This window comes from Ranitomeya imitator, chromosome 2 (assembly GCF_032444005.1).
Source record: "Ranitomeya imitator isolate aRanImi1 chromosome 2, aRanImi1.pri, whole genome shotgun sequence".
Taxonomy (NCBI): Eukaryota; Metazoa; Chordata; class Amphibia; order Anura; family Dendrobatidae; genus Ranitomeya; species Ranitomeya imitator.
Genome location: NC_091283.1, coordinates 833,006,551 through 833,025,185, shown reverse-complemented (window position 1 = coordinate 833,025,185; position 18,635 = coordinate 833,006,551). Strand labels below are relative to the sequence as shown.

Here is an 18,635-nt window from a genome sequence, read left to right as displayed (position 1 = left end):
CCTCACATCCAGCCTATATTACTGGGAGAGACACACAGACCTCACATCCAACCTATATTACTGGGAGAGACACACAGACCTCACATCCAGCCTATATTACTGGGAGAGACACACAGAGCTCACATCCAGCCTATATTACTGGGAGAGACACACAGACCTCACATCCAGCCTATATTACTGGGAGAGACACACAGAGCTCACATCCAGCCTACATTACTGGGAGAGACACACAGAGCTCACATCCAGACTACATTACTGGGAGAGACACACAGAGCTCACATCCAGACTATATTACTGGGAGAGACACACAGAGCTCACATCCAGCCTATATTACTGGGAGAGACACACAGACCTCACATCCAGCCTATATTACTGGGAGAGACACACAGAGCTCACATCCAGCCTATATTACTGGGAGAGACACACAGACCTCACATCCAGCCTATATTACAGGGAGAGACACACAGACCTCACATCCAGCCTATATTACAGGGAGAGAGACACAGACCTCACATCCAGCCTATATTACTGGGAGAGACACACATACCTCACATCCAGCCTATATTACTGGGAGAGACACACAGACCTCACATCCAACCTATATTACTGGGAGAGACACACAGAGCTCACATCCAGCCTATATTACTGGGAGAGACACATAGACCTCACATCCAGCCTATATTACTGGGAGAGACACACAGAGCTCACATCCAGCCTACATTACTGGGAGAGACACACAGAGCTCACATCCAGACTATATTACTGGGAGAGACACACAGAGCTCACATCCAGCCTATATTACTGGGAGAGACACACAGAGCTCACATCCAGACTATATTACTGGGAGAGACACACAGAGCTCACATCCAGCCTACATTACTGGGAGAGACACACAGAGCTCACATCCAGCCTATATTACTGGGAGAGACACACAGAGCTCACATCCAGCCTACATTACTGGGAGAGACACACAGAGCTCACATCCAGCCTATATTACTGGGAGAGACACACAGAGCTCACATCCAGCCTATATTACTGGGAGAGACACACAGAGCTCACATCCAGCCTATATAACTGGGAGAGTTTCTTCCACAATAAAAAAAAAATCTGAAACTTTGATCAGGCTGCCGACTGCATATCAGGGGGTATGAATAATGAATGAAGGTATAAAGATTTCAATCTGAAACTTGAAAAATATTTAGAATTGAGAGTCCTCAGTGGTTGATACATGTATCTTTCCTGAGTCTGAAACTTGGTAATTTTTACCAAGTGAAAGGTGTCAATAACATTTAATTTTTCTGTGCATCAAAGTTCCACAACTCTCAGATTTTGTGTATCCCCTCCTCACTATTTTCAAGATCTCTGTTTGCAGTCAGTGAATGAGAAAAGTCAAGAGCAGTCCTGGTGCAGGATGACGAAGGACTGTAAGTGGCAGTGGTTGTTAGGAAAACTTCCAAATCCGCAGAAAGGAGACCATTGCCAGAAGCTTTATGATACCTCCAGCATCTCCAATGTTCAGATGACTCAGAGGTTATCCGGAGAAAAGACAATATCATGTACATCATCCACATATATGACCGCCATAGACTTAGGCTACTTTCACACTGGCATCGGTACGGGGCCGTCGCCATGCGTCGGCCCGACGTACCGACGCAAACTGCGAAAAAAATGAACAACGGGGGCAGTGGATGCAGTTTTACAACGCATCCGATGCCCCATTATGAGGTCTGAGGAGGAGGGGGTGGAGTTCCGGCCGCGCATGCGTGGTCGAAAATGGCGGCCTGGACGCACAAAAAAAGGTTACATGTAACGGTTTTTTGTGCCAACGGTCCGCCAAAACACAACGCATCCGTCGCACGACAGATGCGACGTGCGGCGATACGTCGCAATGCGTCGCTAATGCAAGTCTATGGAGAAAAAACGCATCCTGCGGGCAACTTTGCAGGATGCGTTTTTTTCTCCAAAACGACGCATTGCGACGTCCACATACGACGCTAGTGTGAAAGTAGCCTTAGACTTAAATAACAGGAATATCCCAGGGTCAGCAAGTAAATCTTCTTTGTAGAATATTTCTAAATCATTTTCTAATGTTGTCAAGATCTCTGCTTGCTGTCATTTATTAACAGTAACAGGATAGAGGTAATATTCAGGCACGGGGTGGTGGTAATACATGATCATAGTGTGGCAGCATGACTATTATTACAAGATCATTTACTATCAGATTATTATACACTGTTCAAAAAAATAAAGGGAACAGTTAAACAACAGAATATAACTCCAAGTAAATCAAACTTCTGTGAAATCAAACTGTCCACTTAGGAACAACACTGATTGACAATCAATTTCACATACTGTTGTGCAAATGGAATAGACAACAGATGGAAATTATTGGCAATTATCAAGACACCCTCAATAAAGGAGTGGTTCTGCAGGTGGGGACCACAGACCACATCTCGGTACCAATGCTTTCTGGCTGATGTTTTAGTCACATTTGAATGTTGGTTGTGCTTTCACACTCGTGGTAGCATGAGACGGATTCTACAACCCACACAAGTGGCTCAGGTACTGCAGCTCATCCAGGATGGCACATCAATGCGAGCTGTGGCAAGAAGGTTTGCTGTGTCTGTCAGCGTAGTGTCCAGAGGCTGGAGGCGCTACCAGGAGACAGGCCAGTACACCAGGAGACGTGGAGGGGGCCGTAGGAGGGCAACAACCCAGCAGCAGGACAACAACCCAGCAGCAGGACCGCTACCTCAGCCTTTGTTCAAGGAGGAAGGGAGGAGCACTGCCAGAGCCCTGCAAAATGACCTCCAGCAGGCCACAAATGTGCATGTGTCTGCACAAATGGTTAGAAACCGACTCCATGAGGATGGTCTGAGTGCCCGACGTCCACAGATGGGGGTTGTGCTTGCAGCCCAGCACTGTGCAGGACGCTTGGCATTTGCCACAGAACACCAGGATTGAGAAATTCACCACTGGCGCCCTGTGCTCTTCACAGATGAAAGCAGGTTAACACTGAGCACGTGACAGACGTGACAGAGTCTGGAGACGCCGTGGAGAGCGATCTGCCTGCAACATCCTTCAGTATGACCGGTTTGGCAGTGGGTCAGTAATGGTGTGGGGTGGCATTTCTTTGGAGGGCCGCACAGCCCTCCATGTGCTCGCCAGAGGTAGCCTGACTGCCATTAGGTACCGAGATGAGATCCTCAGACCCCTTGGGAGACCATATGCTGGTGTGGTTGGCCCTGGGTTCCTCCTACTGCAGGACAATGTCAGACCTCATGTGGCTGGAGTGTGTCAGCAGTTCCTGCAAGATGAAGGCATTGAAGCTATGGACTGGGCCGCCCGTTCCCCAGACCTGAATCCGATTGAGCACATCTGGGACATCATGTCTCGCACCATCCACCAACGTCACGTTACACCACAGACAGTCCAGGAGTTGGCAGATGCTTTAGTCCAGGTCTGGGAGGAGATCACTCAGGAGACCATCCGCCACCTCATCAGGAGCATGCCCAGGCATTGTAGGGAGGTCATACAGGCACGTGGAGGCCACACACACTACTGAGCATCATTTCCTTGTCTTGAGGCATGTCCACTGAAGTTGGATCACCCTGTAGTTTGATTTTCCACTTTGATTTTGAGTATCACTCCAAATCCAGACCTCCGTGGGATATTAGTTGTGATTTACGTTGATCATTTTTATGTTTTATTGTTCTCAACACATTCCACTATGCAGTGAATAAAGATTTACAACTGGAATATTTCATTCAGTGATATCTAGGATGTGGGATTTTAGTCTTCCCTTTATTTTTTTGAGCAGTGTATATTGTTAGCATTTTTTTGTGGGCGACTAACACACACTATCAGCTCTACTGGGGCCCAGCATATGATAACACGCTAGTGTGGGGGGGACTGGTCTAAATTTTGCCTACAGGACTATTAGTCACTGCCTACAAGGTCAATGTGCGGTTATTTACCTACACAGAAACGTTAGGGCCGGGGGCCACGCTGACATTTTTGTGCAGTGACTAAATATAAAAAGCGTGAAGAGGCGACGTTCTTGTCTGGACTCATCACATATCACAAATGTAGTAAAGAAGAAAGACGATTAGTAGAATAAAATAATTAATATTCTGATTTGCAGCCTTCAGGGAACTCAGCTGTTTGCAAGCTTTTTCTTAGGGGTTGTCGATGTGTCATCGCGTTGTGTGCACAAATAAACTTTGCTAATATAGAACATACTGTAAGGTCGGGGAGCACCCAAGGGCCCATGTCCGTACCTTTATAGACGCCATAGCTCAGCTTTTCTGATACAGAGATCCAAATCCCCTGCTTCTTGTGCCACAGCTATAAAAAGTTCTATCTGTCTCCACTAGGGGGAGCTTACGACTTACAGGTTATTGAGAGCTCCCCCTAGTGGTGGCTGCAGGTGGCAAGAATAGTATCCTGCAGGGATCACTGTATAAAGGCGAACTGCGGATTGTCTCTTAATATTATGGCTATAAAATGAGTTGGATAATAATTTTATGATTACAGTGACTTATGGGTGGTGTTGTTTTTTTTGTGTGAAAATCTCTTTAATTCAGCTTTTATAGACTTTTGTCTATATGTTTATTATGAACACTAGTAAATAGGTTTTTTTTTTTCAGTTGTACCTCCCCTTTATTCAGCATCAAATTCTGGGTCTAAAATATAACAGTGCAGAATTTATTATTATTATTATTATTATTATTATTCTAATTAATGACAAAATAAATGATCTTTGCTAATGGCCTTGATATAAACTCATACGGTTTTGTGTATACAGCTCCAATGCAGACCAATGAATTACCATAATAAACACAGACTACAAACTCCGAGTCCAGTAGTCTGACCCTGCAATCATTCTCTCTTCCACCCGATTTACCATCTCATGAAGCGTAAACTATTATATTAGCTGAACCCCGACCCTCCCCCACTCGCCCCATCATTACTGAAGGCCCGCGCTGCGCACAGTATCCTCATCACCCAGGGAAGCCGCCATTGTGCCCTTCATTCTTTAGATAACAGTCTATAAATGAACTAGGGATTGAGGACATCACTGAGGCACGCGCCGTCACTTTAAGGACGGACCCCGCTGATACAAGTTATTAGTAGTCAATTCCCATCACCGACCAGAAATACTGCAGAGCCGGCACTGAGGAGGAGGAGACCACCGGACACCTTCACTCATCATCACTGTATAACACCAGGATCCCCCCATAACAGCGCGTAATCCAAATCCACAGATCCCCCATAACAGAGCATCATCCACAGATCCCCATAACAGAGCATCATCCACAGATCCCCCATAACAGCGTGTCATCCACAGATCCCCCATAACAGAGCATCATCCACAGATCCCCCATAACAGAGCATCATCCACAGATCCCCCATAACAGAGCATCATCCACAGATCCCCCATAACAGAGCATCATCCACAGATCTCCATAACAGTGCATCATCCACAGATCCACCATAACAGTGCGTCATCCACAGATCTCCATAACAGTGCATCATCCACAGATCCCCATAACAGAGCATCATCCACAGATCCCCCATAACAGTGCGTCCTTCACAGATCTCCATAACAGTGCATCATCCACAGATCCCCCATAACAGCGTGTCATCCACAGATCCCCCATAACAGAGCATCATCCACAGATCCCCATAACAGAGCATCATCCACAGATCCCCCATAACAGTGCATAACCCACAGATCCCCCATAACAGAGCATCATCCACAGATCCCCCATAACAGAGCGTCATCCACAGATCCCCATAACAGTGCGTCCTTCACAGATCTCCATAACAGTGCATCATCCACAGATCCCCCATAACAGCGTGTCATCCACAGATCCCCCATAACAGCGCGTCATCCACAGATCCCCCATAACAGTGCGTAATCCACAGATCCCCCATAACAGTGAGTCATCCACAGATCCCCATAACAGTACATCATCCACAGATCCCCCATAACAGCGCGTCATCCACAGATCCTCCATAACAGTACATCATCCACAGATCCCCCATAACAGTGCGTCATCCACAGATCCCCCATAACAGTGCGTCATCCACAGATCTCCATAACAGTGCATCATCCACAGATCCCCCATAACAGAGCGTCATCCACAGATCCCCATAACAGTGCGTCATCCACAGATCTCCATAACAGTGCATCATCCACAGATCCCCCATAACAGAGCGTCATCCACAGATCCCCCATAACAGTGCATCATCCACAGATCCCCCATAATACCTGTCATTGAGGGTCTCTGGAGTGCGGGGCACTTACCTACCATTGAGGGTCTCGGGTTTTTTTTGCAACAGCGATTTCAGTTTCATATATCTAATAACTGTTGGACACAGTAATCTTTCTGCCTTGAAATGAGGTTTATTGTACTAACAGAAAATGTGCCATCTGCATTTAAACAAAATTTGACAGGTGCATAAGTATGGGCACCCCACCAGAAAAGTGACATTAATATTTAGTAGAGCCTCCTTTTGCAAAAATAACAGCCTCTAGTCACTTCCTGTAGCTTTTAATGAGTTCCTGGATCGTGGATGAAGGTATTTTTGACCATTCCTCTTTACAAAACAATTCCAGTTCAGTTAAGTTTGATGGTTGCCGAGCATGGACAGCCCTCTTCAAATGATCCAACAGATGTTCAATGATATTCAGGTCTGGGGACTGGGATGGCCATTCCAGAACAGGGTAATTGTTCCTCTGCATGAATGCCTGAGTAGATTTGGAGCGGTGTTTTGGATAATTGTCTTGCTGAAAGATCCATCCCCTTCGTAACTTCAACTTTGTCACTGATTCATGAACATTATTGTCAAGAATCTGCTGATACTGAGAGGAATCCATGCGTCCCTCAACTTTAACAAGATTCCCGGTGCCGGCATTGGCCACACAGCCCCAAAGAATGATGGAACCTCCACCAAATTTTACTGTGGGTAGAAAGTGTTTTTCTTGGAATGTTGTGTTTTTTGGCCACCATGCATAACGCCTTTTTGTATGACCAAACAACTCAATCTTGGTTTCATCAGTCCACAGGACCTTCTTCCAAAAAGAAATTTGCTTCTCCAAATGTGCTTTTGCATACCTCAGATGCTGCAGCTCTCTGGAGGTGGTCTGAGGATTGTCCTTGACTGATCTCACCATTCTTCTTCTCTGCCTTTCTGATGTTTTTCTTGGCCTGCCACTTCTGGCCTTAACAAGAACTGTACCTGTGTTCTTCCATTTCCTTACTATGTTCCTCACAGTGGAAATTGACAGATTAAATCTCTGAGACAGCTTTTTGTATCCTTCCCCTGAATAACTATGTTGAATAATAATTTTTTTCAGATCATTAGACAGTTGTTTTGAGGAGTCCATGATGCCACTCTTCAGAGGAGGTTCAAACAGGAGAACAACTTGCAAGTGGCCACTTTAAGTAGATTTTCTCATGATTGCATACACCTGGCTATGAAGTTCAAAGCTCAATGAGGTTAGAAAACCAAAAAAAAAGGTGCTTTAGTAAGTCAATAAAAAGTAGGTAGGAGTATTTAAAACAAGAAAATGATAAGGGTGCCAATACTTATGCACCTGTCAAATTTTGTTTAAATGCAGATTGCACATTTTCTGTTAGTACAATAAACCTCATTTCAAGGCAGAAACATTACTGTGTCCAACAGTTATTAGATATATGAAACTGAAATGGCTGTTGCAAAAAAAAAAACAATTTTTATAAAACATTAAGCTTAAGATTAATAGGGGTGCCCAAACTTTTTCATATAACTGTACCTGTCATTGAGGGTCTCGGGAGTGCGGGGCATTTACCTGTCATTGAGGGTCTCTGGAGTGCGGGGCATTTACCTGTCATTGAGGGTCTCTGGAGTGCGGGGCATTTACCTGTCATTGAGGGTCACGGAGTGCGGGCATTTACCTGTCATTGAGGGTCTCGGGAGTGCGGGGCATTTACCTGTCATTGAGGGTCTCGGGAGTGCGGGGCATTTACCTGTCATTGAGGGTCTCGGGAGTGCGGGGCATTTACCTGTCATTGAGGGTCTCTGGAGTGCGGGGCATTTACCTGTCATTGAGGGTCTCTGGAGTGCGGGGCATTTACCTGTCATTGAGGGTCTCGGGAGTGCGGGGCATTTACCTGTCATTGGGGGTCTCGGGAGTGCGGGGCATTTACCTGTCATTGAGGGTCTCTGGAGTGCGGGGCATTTACCTGTCATTGAGGGTCACGGAGTGCGGGCATTTACCTGTCATTGAGGGTCTCGGGAGTGTGGGGCATTTACCTGTCATTGAGGGTCTCGGGAGTGCGGGGCATTTACCTGTCATTGAGGGTCTCGGGAGTGCGGGGCATTTACCTGTCATTGAGGGTCTCGGGAGTGCGGGGCATTTACCTGTCATTGAGGGTCTCGGGAGTGCGGGGCATTTACCTGTCATTGAGGGTCTCTGGAGTGCGGGGCATTTACCTGTCATTGAGGGTCTCTGGAGTGCGGGGCATTTACCTGTCATTGAGGGTCTCGGGAGTGCGGCGCATTTACCTGTCATTGAGGGTCTCGGGAGTGCTGGGCATTTACCTGTCATTGAGGGTCTCTGGAGTGCGGGGCATTTACCTGTCATTGAGGGTCTCGGGAGTGCGGGCATTTACCTGTAATTGAGGGTCTCTGGAGTGCGGGGCATTTACCTGTCATTGAGGGTCTCGGGAGTCTGGGGCATTTACCTGTCATTGAGGGTCTCGGGAGTGCGGGCATTTACCTGTCATTGAGGGTCTCTGGAGTGCGGGGCATTTACCTGTCATTGAGGGTCTCTGGAGTGCGGGGCATTTACCTGTCATTGAGGGTCTCTAGAATGCGGGGCATTTACCTGTCATTGAGGGTCTCGGGAGTGCAGGCATTTACCTGTCATTGAGGGTCTCTGGAGTGCGGGGCATTTACCTGTCATTGAGGGTCTCGGGAGTGCGGGGCATTTACCTGTCATTGAGGGTCTCAGGAGTGTGGGGCATTTACCTGTCATTGAGGGTCTCTAGAGTGCGGGGCATTTACCTGTCATTGAGGGTCTCGGGAGTGCGGGGCATTTACCTGTCATTGAGGGTCTCGGGAGTGCGGGGCATTTACCTGTCATTGAGGGTCTCGGGAGTGCGGGCATTTACCTGTCATTGAGGGTCTCTGGAGTGCGGGGCATTTACCTGTCATTGAGGGTCTCGGGAGTCTGGGGCATTTACCTGTCATTGAGGGTCTCGGGAGTGCGGGCATTTACCTGTCATTGAGGGTCTCTGGAGTGCGGGGCATTTACCTGTCATTGAGGGTCTCTGGAGTGCGGGGCATTTACCTGTCATTGAGGGTCTCGGGAGTGCGGGGCATTTACCTGTCATTGAGGGTCTCGGGAGTGCGGGGCATTTACCTGTCATTGAGGGTCTCGGGAGTGCGGGCATTTACCTGTCATTGAGGGTCTCTGGAGTGCGGGGCATTTACCTGTCATTGAGGGTCTCTGGAGTGCGGGGCATTTACCTGTCATTGAGGGTCTCTAGAATGCGGGGCATTTACCTGTCATTGAGGGTCTCGGGAGTGCAGGCATTTACCTGTCATTGAGGGTCTCTGGAGTGCGGGGCATTTACCTGTCATTGAGGGTCTCGGGAGTGTGGGGCATTTACCTGTCATTGAGGGTCTCGGGAGTTCGGGGCATTTACCTGTCATTGAGGGTCTCAGGAGTGTGGGGCATTTACCTGTCATTGAGGGTCTCTAGAGTGCGGGGCATTTACCTGTCATTGAGGGTCTCGGGAGTGCGGGGCATTTACTTGTCATTGAGGGTCTCGGGAGTGCGGGGCATTTACCTGTCATTGAGGGTCTCGGGAGTGCGGGCATTTACCTGTCATTGAGGGTCTCTGGAGTGCGGGGCATTTACCTGTCATTGAGGGTCTCGGGAGTCTGGGGCATTTACCTGTCATTGAGGGTCTCGGGAGTGCGGGCATTTACCTGTCATTGAGGGTCTCTGGAGTGCGGGGCATTTACCTGTCATTGAGGGTCTCTGGAGTGCGGGGCATTTACCTGTCATTGAGGGTCTCGGGAGTGCGGGCATTTACCTGTCATTGAGGGTCTCGGGAGTGCGGGGCATTTACCTGTCATTGAGGGTCTCGGGAGTGCGGGCATTTACCTGTCATTGAGGGTCTCTGGAGTGCGGGGCATTTACCTGTCATTGAGGGTCTCGGGAGTCTGGGGCATTTACCTGTCATTGAGGGTCTCGGGAGTGCGGGCATTTACCTGTCATTGAGGGTCTCTGGAGTGCGGGGCATTTACCTGTCATTGAGGGTCTCTGGAGTGCGGGGCATTTACCTGTCATTGAGGGTCTCTAGAATGCGGGGCATTTACCTGTCATTGAGGGTCTCGGGAGTGCAGGCATTTACCTGTCATTAAGGGTCTCGGGAGTGCGGGCATTTACCTGTCATTGAGGATCTCTTGAATGCGGGGCATTTATCTGTCATTGAGGGTCTCTAGAGTGCGGGGCATTTACCTGTCATTGAGGGTCTCAGGAGTGCAGGGCATTTACCTGTCATTGAGGGTCTCGGGAGTGCGGGGCATTTACCTGTCATTGAGGGTCTCTAGAGTGCGGGGCATTTACCTGTCATTGAGGGTCTCAGGAGTGCAGGGCATTTACCTGTCATTGAGGGTCTCGGGAGTGCGGGGCATTTACCTGTCATTGAGGGTCTCAGGAGTGCGGGGCATTTATCTGTCATTGAGGGTCTCTAGAGTGCAGGCATTTACCTGTCATTGAGGGTCTCTGGAGTGCGGGCATTTACCTGTCATTGAGGGTCTCGGGAGTGCAGGCATTTACCTGTCATTGAGGGTCTCTGGAGTGTGGGGCATTTACCGGTCATTGAGGGTCTCTGGAGTGCGGGCATTTACCTGTCATTGAGGGTCTCTGGAGTGCGGGGCATTTACCTGTCATTGAGGGTCTCTGGAGTGCGGGCATTTACCTGTCATTGAGGGTCTCTGGAGTGCGGGCATTTACCTGTCATTGAGGGTCTCTGGAGTGCGGGGCATTTACCTGTCATTGAGGGTCTCGGGAGTCTGGGGCATTTACCTGTCATCGAGGGTCTCGGCAATGCGGGCATTTACCTGTCATTGAGGGTCTCTGGAGTGCGGGGCATTTACCTGTCATTGAGGGTCTCTGGAGTGCAGGGCATTTACCTGTCATTGAGGGTCTCTGGAGTGCGGGCATTTACCTGTCATTGAGGGTCTCGGGAGTGCGGGCATTTACCTGTCATTGAGGGTCTCTGGAGTGCGGGGCATTTACCTGTCATTGAGGGTCTCTGGAGTGCGGGGCATTTACCTGTCATTGAGGGTCTCTAGAATGCGGGGCATTTACCTGTCATTGAGGGTCTCGGGAGTGCAGGCATTTACCTGTCATTAAGGGTCTCGGGAGTGCGGGCATTTACCTGTCATTGAGGGTCTCTGGAGTGCAGGCATTTACCTGTCATTGAGGGTCTCTGGAGTGCGGGGCATTTACCTGTCATTGAGGGTCTCGGGAGTGCGGGGCATTTACCTGTCATTGAGGGTCTCGGGAGTTCGGGGCATTTACCTGTCATTGAGGGTCTCAGGAGTGTGGGGCATTTACCTGTCATTGAGGGTCTCTAGAGTGCGGGGCATTTACCTGTCATTGAGGGTCTCGGGAGTGCGGGGCATTTACTTGTCATTGAGGGTCTCGGGAGTGCGGGGCATTTACCTGTCATTGAGGGTCTCGGGAGTGCGGGCATTTACCTGTCATTGAGGGTCTCTGGAGTGCGGGGCATTTACCTGTCATTGAGGGTCTCGGGAGTCTGGGGCATTTACCTGTCATTGAGGGTCTCGGGAGTGCGGGCATTTACCTGTCATTGAGGGTCTCTGGAGTGCGGGGCATTTACCTGTCATTGAGGGTCTCTGGAGTGCGGGGCATTTACCTGTCATTGAGGGTCTCGGGAGTGCGGGCATTTACCTGTCATTGAGGGTCTCGGGAGTGCGGGGCATTTACCTGTCATTGAGGGTCTCGGGAGTGCGGGCATTTACCTGTCATTGAGGGTCTCTGGAGTGCGGGGCATTTACCTGTCATTGAGGGTCTCGGGAGTCTGGGGCATTTACCTGTCATTGAGGGTCTCTGGAGTGCGGGGCATTTACCTGTCATTGAGGGTCTCTGGAGTGCAGGGCATTTACCTGTCATTGAGGGTCTCTGGAGTGCGGGCATTTACCTGTCATTGAGGGTCTCTGGAGTGCGGGCATTTACCTGTCATTGAGGGTCTCTGGAGTGCAGGGCATTTACCTGTCATTGAGGGTCTCTGGAGTGCGGGCATTTACCTGTCATTGAGGGTCTCTGGAGTGCAGGGCATTTACCTGTCATTAAGGGTCTCGGGAGTGCGGGCATTTACCTGTCATTGAGGATCTCTTGAATGCGGGGCATTTATCTGTCATTGAGGGTCTCTAGAGTGCGGGGCATTTACCTGTCATTGAGGGTCTCAGGAGTGCAGGGCATTTACCTGTCATTGAGGGTCTCGGGAGTGCGGGGCATTTACCTGTCATTGAGGATCTCTTGAATGCGGGGCATTTATCTGTCATTGAGGGTCTCTAGAGTGCAGGCATTTACCTGTCATTGAGGGTCTCTGGAGTGCAGGCATTTACCTGTCATTGAGGGTCTCGGGAGTGCAGGCATTTACCTGTCATTGAGGGTCTCTGGAGTGTGGGGCATTTACCGGTCATTGAGGGTCTCTGGAGTGCGGGCATTTACCTGTCATTGAGGGTCTCTGGAGTGCGGGGCATTTACCTGTCATTGAGGGTCTCTGGAGTGCGGGCATTTACCTGTCATTGAGGGTCTCTGGAGTGCGGGCATTTACCTGTCATTGAGGGTCTCTGGAGTGCGGGGCATTTACCTGTCATTGAGGGTCTCGGGAGTCTGGGGCATTTACCTGTCATCGAGGGTCTCGGCAGTGCGGGCATTTACCTGTCATTGAGGGTCTCTGGAGTGCGGGGCATTTACCTGTCATTGAGGGTCTCTGGAGTGCAGGGCATTTACCTGTCATTGAGGGTCTCTGGAGTGCGGGCATTTACCTGTCATTGAGGGTCTCCCTGGAGTGCGGGCATTTACCTGTCATTGAGGGTCTCTGGAGTGCAGGGCATTTACCTGTCATTGAGGGTCTCTGGAGTGCGGGCATTTACCTGTCATTGAGGGTCTCGGGAGTGCGGGCATTTACCTGTCATTGAGGGTTTCTGGAGTGCGGGGCATTTACCTGTCATTGAGGGTCTCTGGAGTGCAGGGCATTTACCTGTCATTGAGGGTCTCTAGAGTGCGGGGCATTTACCTGTCATTGAGGATCTCGGGACTGCGGGCATTTACCTGTCATTGAGGGTCTCGGGAGTGCGGGGCATTTATCTGTCATTGAGGGTCTCAGGAGTGCAGGGCATTTACCTGTCATTGAGGGTCTCTAGAGTGCGGGGCATTTACCTGTTATTGAGGGTCTCGGGAGTGCGGGGCACTTACCTGTCATTGAGGATCTCGGGAGTGCAGGGCATTTACCTGTCATTGAGGGTCTCGGGAGTGCGGGGCATTTATCTGTCATTGAGGGTCTCAGGAGTGCAGGGCATTTACCTGTCATTGAGGGTCTCTGGACTGCGGGCATTTACCTGTCATTGAGGGTCTCGGGAGTGCGGGGCATTTACCTGTCATTGAGGGTCTCGGGAGTGCGGGGCATTTACCTGTCATTGAGGGTCTCTAGAGTGCGGGGCATTTACCTGTTATTGAGGGTCTCGGGAGTGCGGGGCACTTACCTGTCATTGAGGGTCTCTGGACTGCGGGCATTTACCTGTCATTGAGGGTCTCGGGAGTGCGGGCATTTACCTGTCATTGAGGGTCTCTGGAGTGCGATGCATTTACCTGTCATTGAGGGTCTCTGGAGTGCGGGGCATTTAATGTACAGTTAGGGCCAGAAATATTTGGACAGTGACACAATTTTCGCGAGTTGGGCTCTGCATGCCACCACATTGGATTTGAAATGAAACCTCTACAACAGAATTCAAGTGCAGATTGTAACGTTTAATTTGAAGGGTTGAACAAAAATATCTGATAGAAAATGTAGGAATTGTACACATTTCTTTACAAACACTCCACATTTTAGGAGGTCAAAAGTAATTGGACAAATAAACATAACCCAAACAAAATATTTTTATTTTCAATATTTTGTTGCAAATCCTTTGGAGGCAATCACTGCCTTAAGTCTGGAACCCATGGACATCACCAAACGCTGGGTTTCCTCCTTCTTAATGCTTTGCCAGGCCTTTACAGCCGCAGCCTTCAGGTCTTGCTTGTTTGTGGGTCTTTCCGTCTTAAGTCTGGATTTGAGCAAGTGAAATGCATGCTCAATTGGGTTTAGATCTGGAGATTGACTTGGCCATTGCAGAATGTTCCACTTTTTGGCACTCATGAACTCCTGGGTAGCTTTGGCTGTATGCTTGGGGTCATTGTCCATCTGTACTATGAAGCGCCGTCCAATCAACTTTGCAGCATTTGGCTGAATCTGGGCTGAAAGTATATCCCGGTACACTTCAGAATTCATCCGGCTACTCTTGTCTGCTCTTATGTCATCAATAAACACAAGTGACCCAGTGCCATTGAAAGCCATGCATGCCCATGCCATCACGTTGCCTCCACCATGTTTTACAGAGGATGTGGTGTGCCTTGGATCATGTGCCGTTCCCTTTCTTCTCCAAACTTTTTTCTTCCCATCATTCTGGTACAGGTTGATCTTTGTCTCATCTGTCCATAGAATACTTTTCCAGAACTGAGCTGGCTTCTTGAGGTGTTTTTCTGTCTATTTTTGGTATTGATGAATGGTTTGCATCTAGATGTGAACCCTTTGTATTTACTGTCATGGAGTCTTCTCTTTACTGTTGACTTAGAGACAGATACACCTACTTCACTGAGAGTGTTCTGGACTTCAGTTGATGTTGTGAACGGGTTCTTCTTCACCAAATTAAGTATGCGGCGATCATCCACCACTGTTGTCATCCGTGGATGCCCAGGCCTTTTTGAGTTCCCAAGCTCACCAGTCAATTCCTTTTTTCTCAGAATGTACCCAACTGTTGATTTTGCTACTCCAAGCATGTCTGCTATCTCTCTGATATATTTTTTCTTTTTTTTCAGCCTCAGGATGTTCTGCTTCACCTCAATTGAGAGTTCCTTTGACCGCATGTTGTCTGCTCACAGCAACAGCTTCCAAATGCAAAACCACACACCTGGAATCCACCCCTGACCTTTTAACTACTTCATTGATTACAGGTTAACGAGGGAGACGCCTTCAGAGTTAATTGCAGCCCTTAGAGTCCATTGTCCAATTACTTTTGGTTCCTTGAAAAAGAGGACGCTATGCATTACAGAGCTATGATTCCTAAACCCTTTCTCCGATTTAGATGTGGAAACTATCATATTGCAGCTGGGAGTGTGCACTTTCAGCCCATATTATATATATAATTGTATTTCTGAACATGTTTTTGTAAACAGCTAAAATAACAAAACTTGTGTCACTGTCCAAATATTTCTGGCCCTAACTGTATGTGGCATTGAGGGTCTTAGAAGTACGGGGTGTTTACATAGTATTGAGGGTCTTGGGAGTGCAGGGTATTTACCTGTCATTGAGGGTCTCGGGAGTGCGACCATTTACCTGTTAATAAGGGTCTCGGGAGTGCGACCATTTACCTGTTAATAAGGGTCTTGGGAGTGAGAGGCATTTACCTACCATTGAGGGGCTCGGGAGTGCAGCCATGTACCTGTCAATAAGGGTCCCGGAAGTTTGAGGCGTTTACCTTTCATCGAGGGTCACAGGAGTGCAGAGCACTTGCCTATCATTGAGGGTCTCAGGAGTGTGAGGCATTTACTTTATGTGGCATTGAGGGTCTCAGAAGTGCAGGGTGTTTACATAGTATTGAGGGTCTCGGGAGTGAGGCATTTACATGTCATTGAGGGTCTTGGAAGTGCGAGGCATTTACTTATCATTGAGGGTCTCGGGAGTGCGGGCATTTGCTGGTCATTGAGGGTCTCGGGAGTGTGAGGCATTTACCTGTCATTGAGGGTCTCGGGAGTGCGAGGCATTTACTTATCATTGAGGGTCTCAGGAGTGCAAGGCATTTATTGCCATTGATGGTCTCTGGAGAATGGGGCATTTACTTTATGTGGCATTGAGGGTCTCAGAAGTGCGGGGTGTTTACATAGTATAGAGGGTCTCGGGAGTGAGAGGCATTTACCGGTCACTGAGGGTCTGGGGAGTGTGGGGCATTTACCTGTAATTGAGGGGTCTCGGGAGTGCGAGGCATTTACCTATCATTGAGGGTCTTGGTAGTGCGGGGCATTTACTGTTTGTGGCATTGAGGGTCTCAGAAGTGCACGTTGTTTACATAGGTAAATGCCTCGCGGTCCCCATACTATCATTGAGGGTTTCGGGAGTGCGGGGCATTAACCTGTCATTGAGGGTCTCGGGAGTGCGGGCCATTTACCTGTGATTACATAGTATTGAGGGTCTCAGAATTGCAGGTCATTTACACTAATATTGAGGGTCTCAGAAGTGTGGGTCATTTACATATTATTGAGGGTCTCAGGAGTGTGCCCCATTTACCTGTCATTACATAGTACTGAGGGTCTCAGAAGTGCGGGGTACTGATGTGGCATTGAGGGTCTTTGGGTTGAATTTACTTGTCATTGAAGATCTTACCAGTGTGGAGCATTTACATGGTGTGCGGGCTCAGAAGTACGGGGCATTTAAGGTCTCAGTTACTAAACATTTACATGGCATTGAGGGTCTATGGGTGTGGGGAATTTATGTGGCACTAAGGGTCTCGGGGTTATGGGGCATTTACCTGGCATTGAGGGTCTCATAGCTGAGATCTTCTGTGTGCACGGTAATGCTGGTCACTGGTGGTGGTCACCCATTATCCGTTGTTGGAGTTGCCCCAGCTCAGGATGAGTGCAGTTGGAGGGATGTGACCACATAATGTCTGGGGATAGTTGTGTGTCCATGCTGGGTGTCAGACCTTATGGACGTTGTTATAGGCGGCCATTGGCGGTTGTCACCCAGCTTATGTATTATACTTTTCGTAATTATGTGCATATATGTCCCGCTCATGTCCTTACCTTTGCTTGTAGGCATCTCGCTCCCTCTTGACCTTCCCCAAAACATTGTAGAGAGCTCTGATCTCGGGGGTGATGGTATCGATCTGAACTCCGACTCCGTCAGCGTGACCCCAATAAGCACCACATCCGGTGCCCACAGACCCCACGTCGGACCTGGTCACCAGCCTCCGTGTCCCATAGACCCACGGTTGAGGAGGCGGTGGAGTTGGTGATGGACGGGTGAGTCCCAAAAGAGGTGGTGGTAAAATGGGCCCCACAAAGCCCGTCTGGATAGCTTGGTCCTTGGTGATGGGCCCCGCTCCTTGGGCTCTTTCCAGCGCCCTCTCCAGAGAGCGGTTTCGACGTTCCAGTTCATGTACCTTGGCCAAGAAGCAGCGAAATCTCAGGTTGAGGGTCTTCAAGACGCTGATGTTAGAACCAAAGTCATTGCGCAAAGCCGAGGCCCCCCCACCTTGAGCATAGGGGGCCCCGAGGAGTAGCGACGACTGCGGCGGTGATGGGGGGCTGTCCCCGGACTGCAGAGGGGTGTCCGACGAAATCAGAAGGAGATTGGGAGTCAATAGCGGATTCATAGCCGGGGCTATTCTGAGCACTGCGGAGAGGAGGGACAGGACCAGCAAGAGCAGGAGGATGATGGGGGTGGTGGTGGTGATGGGAGGGGAAGTCACAACATCTCTGTCTGAGAGATATTAGTGGAGAAGAGGGGGATGCAGAGCGATGATAGAGGGAAAAGGGAAGGAAGAGAAGAATATGATGACTGGAGGGAGAGGAATGGGCTGGAGGAACAAGACTCAGCTGTGACGTGGAGCAAGAGGGGGGGACATTCCTGTTTCCTTCACCGCAGGCAACACACAGAGCAACTGCAGAGAGTGGGGGAGGAATAGAGAAGAGAGAGGAGAAATAGGGGGGACGCAGCCATGAGCTGGGGGGCGAAAAGATGAAATCATGGACAAATAGGATAACAAAGTGGTGGGACTTATGTACTAAAACTGCTGCAAAAGAGAAGTGAAATCAACCAATCAGAAAACAGCTTTCATTCAAAAAATGGCATCAGAGGAATGAGTGATGGAAGCTGATTGGTTGCTATGGGCAATTGCTTCACTGTGTTGATTAATCACCGCCATGACGCTCATCTACAAAGTGGCGATATCCCAGAAACGTTGACACAATCCCAGAAAAGTCATGAAAGCCTTTAATAGAAACTGACATTTAAAGGGGAGGTGGACGTTATGGGCAACTGGTTCACTTTCCCTTTATAAACCACCCCCATTATGGTCATCTACAATGTGGAGGACATCCCATAGACGATAATACGAATTCCCTGAATAGAAACCGCTGCTTAAAGAGGGAGTCCTTTATATAGCAAGATTCCTTTAGTCCGGCACCAAGTGTCAGATTATCGGATTTTACGTTTCATGAGGTGATATCTGCTGTCTTTTACTTTATCCCGACAAGAAGTTCGGTGATGAAAACAAGCACC

The 18,635-nt window shown here is 48.9% G+C and overlaps 1 protein-coding gene across 1 annotated transcript in view; it reads right to left on the bottom strand.

Moving 5' to 3' along the window:
* The window catches only part of IFFO1 (intermediate filament family orphan 1), a 34,685-nt gene extending 16,744 nt beyond the window's left edge, over positions 1-17,941 (bottom strand). Inside the window, exon 1 of the mRNA XM_069754118.1 lies at positions 17,156-17,941. Within this exon, the coding sequence (XP_069610219.1) occupies positions 17,156-17,727 (572 nt within the window). The 5' untranslated portion in view covers positions 17,728-17,941. The remainder of the gene's footprint in view (positions 1-17,155) is intronic.
* Between the last annotated feature and the right edge of the window lie 694 nt (positions 17,942-18,635).